The sequence below is a fragment of the Penaeus vannamei genome, chromosome 40 (assembly GCF_042767895.1).
Source record: "Penaeus vannamei isolate JL-2024 chromosome 40, ASM4276789v1, whole genome shotgun sequence".
NCBI lineage: Eukaryota > Metazoa > Arthropoda > Malacostraca > Decapoda > Penaeidae > Penaeus > Penaeus vannamei.
In genome coordinates this window covers 9,318,303-9,323,302 of record NC_091588.1, presented here as the reverse complement: position 1 = coordinate 9,323,302, position 5,000 = coordinate 9,318,303, and the positions used below count along the sequence as shown (strand labels likewise).

Below are 5,000 nucleotides of genomic sequence, written 5' to 3'. Positions count from 1 at the left end.
CTCTGCTTACATTCTGGTTAATAAGGATAATATCAATGTCATCTCTCTTTGTGAACTTCTTGTAGCATTCCTCGATCTCCTGAACACTTGTGTCTGAAAGTAAAAACGGAAAGATGATCATCCTGTGCTACTGTCCAACAATTACTTACAAAAGTGATGCATTTGTTACTGAAGGTATGAGGTAAATACTAATCATTAGCTTAAAAGAGTATAAGTATTTTTCATCAACTGTATTTCCACGATAAAGCAATTATTGTTCTATTATCACTATTGCATCGAAAATGTAATCAAATACTTAATTCTATAAATAGGATATATATACACATATATCTGATAAACAGTATCAAGACACCAAGCCTATATGGATCATGCCATAGTGTGCTGTTGTCATATTGTAGTCAAGGACAGAAAAGTCGTGCTATGATTTATGTCAGGTACCTATTTTCAATGGAAATAGCATGTCAATGAATCACATTTTAAAGTAAAACTACAGGATTCAGAGTATAAAGTATTATATATGGAATATATGTAGATGTTATTCATATTAATTGTAAATAAGAGATTAAGTGTTAGACCCTATGACCAGATAACATGATCATTATTTCATCTAGATACTTTTGGCTTAAGGGGCAGGTGACTTGTACATACTGTCATGAGAAAATCTGGGTGAGGGAAGGGGTGAGGAAAACTTGCCATCATGAGAAAATCTGGGTGAGGGAAGGGGTGAGGAGAACTTGCCATCATGAGAATTTTGGCTGAAGGCTGGGTAACAGGAATGACTTGCCACGTGTGCACAAAGCTCTTTGAGCGTGATCTGACTTGGTGCACATTTAAGAAAAGGCTTTAACATTATTTCTATTGATGAACAAGTGTAGAATGTTCCATCTGTGAGCCATGACAGGAAGGGCACTGACTCCAGGGAGGATGCTATTTCCAAGCTCAGTAGTCTATTCCACCCTGCTGTGCCCTGCAGTGCAGGTTGTATTACAGAAAATTGAATATAAAAAAAAGGAGAAGCTGCAACCAGGGTAAGCTCTGTCACACCATACTTACTCTTGTCCACCACCAAGAAGTTTGGCTCCCTTTTCTTATTCATTTCACCAATGCCGCCCAGGAGGAACCCCACGCAGGTATCCTGTAGGGAGAAAATGCATGGCTTAAAACTATATGTTTTTCCAATCTGCATAAACAAAAGATCCGATTCAAAAGCTGGAAGAAAAATGTAACAACACATACTTTCCTTGCTAATTACAGTTCTTTTGGTGATTTACTGACAGCACCATACTCTTGTTTAGAAATTCTGTAATACTCATAAATTGCTTAAAAGATTCAAACTAAAAAAATTCTAGCAAATTCCATTTGCAACCATGCCCCCATCCTCTCTTTCTTCCTCCCTATTCATCAGACCTGCTAACTCTAGAACACCTACCCTCTTTAATCTTTAAATTCTGCGTAAATCAATACAAAATATACATATGTGTCCAGTTTTTTTTTTTACTCTGAACCTACAAATCATATTAATCTCCTAAGACACCTTATATAAAAACAGTGATACTATATAAATTACTGATATCATTGATGATGATAATGAAAACTATTCTCTCTTTATGGTATGAGAAAGCTTGGACAAATTGAAGAAGACATTCTTGTATACAAAGAAGGTGGTGTTGGTAAAAGAAATAATCTGCAGACACAAATTGTATTGCCACAAATAAAGGAAAAAGACAGCCAAAGACCCCACAGTATTATTATTTTTTTTTGGGGGGGGGGGGTAGTGCCACTACCAGTCACAGCAACTTAAATTGTTTAAGAAGCAGCAGAAGACGACAAAGAAGAAAAAGAAAAATTGTCTTGTGAAGTTGCAGTGCATCTGTACTGTAAAGAATAATCCACTTATTCTTGTTACTCTCCTCCATATTCTCATGGTTTTGAAATAATCAAATACTAACATACAAACCTTGCATTTGAGAATCATAAGAAAACTGAAAAAAATAGTTAAGCAAAAGTCAGAGCCAAGTCTAAGGCTTGGTTTGGGTGATAACAGCTCTAATCACACCCACACATCTAGCTGAAATGACTTGTGAATGACATACTCCATACTTTTATTTACTTTTATCTGTTGTAAAGATAAAAATTACCACTTTTATATCTCTTCCAAGATTAAATTTTCTAGGTGCTGGCCTGCTTCATCATGAAAATATGTGCTCAGGAAAAAAAGTTCTACAAGTTTTACTAATATACTCATTTTTGTTTTACAAACTGCAGTAACAGCCAAACCTTTACAACATAACAAATTGGAGATAAAAGACTTAATGACACCTATATATCCACTACTAGCCTTGTACACACTGATGTACCCTCTCTGCTTCTTGGTGTTCTGACAAGATTCATATCTGAATCTCCGTGAGCCATACCGAACCATGTGCTGGGTGGCACAAAGCTGCTCCAGGGAAAAAATAAAAGCATGAGCTTTCTATGCTCCTGGCTGCTGCATAATCAACTGTTTAAGTAATGAGACAAAAAAAAAAAAAAAAAAAAAAAAAAAGCCTTAAGCCAATTTTTAGGGGGGTAGTTTCTCCTCAATGACCAAGCAAATGCACAAGCAAGCAAACAGTTGTTTAACTGGCACAAATCACAGCAGGCTCAATCTTGCCTGTGATGGGACATAATCCTAGTGAGAGTGATAGTCTGTCCATGATGTGATAGGATGTCAATCATCTTGAGTGGGTTAAAAAAAAAAAAAAAAAAATCTTTACAGAATGCATGGATGCACTTGCATCCATGCAATTCACCAACTTCATGTAAAAAAATTCATTCATCAATCTATGTTGCCGTAACTGGGTGTGCCCTTTGGGCATTACCTGAGGCCCCCTAACATCCCCCGGGAAACAGTGTCTTCACCTCGGTGTGCACAGCAAGATAAAGCTGAATCTCTAGAGCACAGAGTGGACATAGGCTGAGAGTAGCCCTTTTTGCAATTTTTTTCCTTTATTTGTGGTATTACTGTTTGTGTCTGCAGATTATTTCTTATACTGCTTACTGCAACGTTTGTTCTCTACAAGAAGAGCAAATTCAAATTGCCCTAACTTAAAGCATCCATACTGTAAAGATTAACCAAAAATTTGGTGAGTCTTACAGTATGGATGCACTTGCCTACTCTGGGTCAAAAATTTGATTCATCAATCTAAGTTACCGTAACTGGGTGTACCCTTTGGGCTCTACCAAGGCTCCCCAACGACCCCCAGGTAACATTGCCTTCACCTCAGTATGAACAGCAAGTTTGAGCTGAAACTCGGGAGCACCAAGTGGACTTGGGCTGAGAGCAGCACTTTCCACAATCTTTTTCTTTTATTTGTGGCATTACCATTCATGTCTACATATTATTTCTTGTCCTGACTACTGCAACAAGAATATAATATTCAAATTGCCTTAACTTAATGTGTCTATATCACAAAGATTAACCATAGATAGAAAAAAAAAAAAATAATAATAATGAATAGTCAAAAGAGGAACCACTGGAAGCTCTATGTGACATGATCACATCATAAAAAAATTTGGCTTATGGTCCAAATGACATGAATATGTCGTCATTAGAAAATTTGGCTGAGGGCAGGCTTACAATCATGCTGTCATGATAATTTTTGCCGGGAATATGGAAATGACTCCCCATGAGTGAATAAAGCTCTTGGAGAGTAATTAGTCTCAGTAGATATATATTCCTACTGGTAAACAAGTGTGGAATATACCATTCCACACTTGCTGGCTCCAAAGGGGGCAATATTTCCTGTTCATGCATGTAATGACCAGTGGCACAGAGTGTATTACATAAAATCAAATAATATATATATATATGAAAAAAAAAAAAAAAAAAAAAATGGTGCTAGCAACAGCAATATTTTTTTCGCTTTTAATAACGATATTCTGAAGTGCTTAATAATCAAGTGATTGTTATTCATGTTTGCTTTTAGATATGAATAGACTTTGCTTTGTTTTGTTGTGCTAGTTATATTGGATTTCAAATATCTGTGAGAAAGAAAATTGGGTGCAAGCAAAAATTATCATAGTTGTGACTCAAGATCAGCTTCACTGCGAGCATTTACTTGTTTTCCAACCTGGGTTGGGTACACCTGTGAGAGTCTCTACTCAGACCTAATGCCCTGATTTTGAGCCACATAAAGGCAGTAAATTACTCGGATCTAATAAGTTAATGAAACAAAGGGTAATTTTCTATATTACCTCCACCGATTGGACATCAATGATTTTGGGGTCATTGGATTCCTAGGACTGTCCACAATGCAAATATGTAGGTTTTATTGCGCAGAAATCCCCCGTTAGCAACAAACTTGGACACGATAGCAGGGGAGCGCATGAAAGGTTTCTGGGAAAATATGGGGTTAAATAACACTAATAATATACTAAATGGACAGTATATAATTACTAATCAATTAATAAGTCCCTGGGGTGGGCTGCCGCCCCCCAAACTCCGCCCTAGAAGACAAAGAATTTACCACATATGTACAGCAGGATAGAGCATTACACAATTATAGAGGTATTGGAACATTTCCACAGAAGCAGCATACTAACCTATGACATAGTCAGCATTATATACTAAGGAGATTGTAGTATAATCAGGATGAAAAGTAGAGCGATAGTGGTCCACTCTCCTCGGCAGGTTTTGCGCAGCTCTCGAGGTTACATCGACAGTCTCAGATGATGAAGCGGAATGATATATGTACACTAGTAATATGTATATTGGAGTCAGCCAATAGATGACATTTATTATCCCATATAGTTAATGAAGTGATATGGAACAGCAGACACTGATAATGAGCCATATATCGTTTTCACAAATGCGTATTTATACATGACCTACTTGAGAGAGCGCAGGAAGGAGTTAAGTGGTCATAATTTTGTTTACAGTCGCAATGTCAGCATGGCAAAGAACTTAGAAAAAGATATCGATCTTCTCTCTTCTCTGTCATGTATCCTTTATTTTCTAT

The 5,000-nt window shown here is 36.8% G+C and overlaps 1 protein-coding gene across 1 annotated transcript in view; it reads right to left on the bottom strand.

The window, feature by feature from the left end:
- Positions 1 to 5,000, bottom strand: part of Vha14-1 (V-type proton ATPase subunit Vha14-1) — a 10,199-nt gene that overhangs the window by 3,985 nt on the left and 1,214 nt on the right. Inside the window, exons 2-3 of the mRNA XM_027362224.2 lie at positions 1,054 to 1,135; positions 11 to 93 (exon numbers count right to left, since the gene is read on the bottom strand). Of these exons, the coding sequence (XP_027218025.1) occupies positions 11 to 93; positions 1,054 to 1,135 (165 nt within the window). The remainder of the gene's footprint in view (positions 1 to 10; positions 94 to 1,053; positions 1,136 to 5,000) is intronic.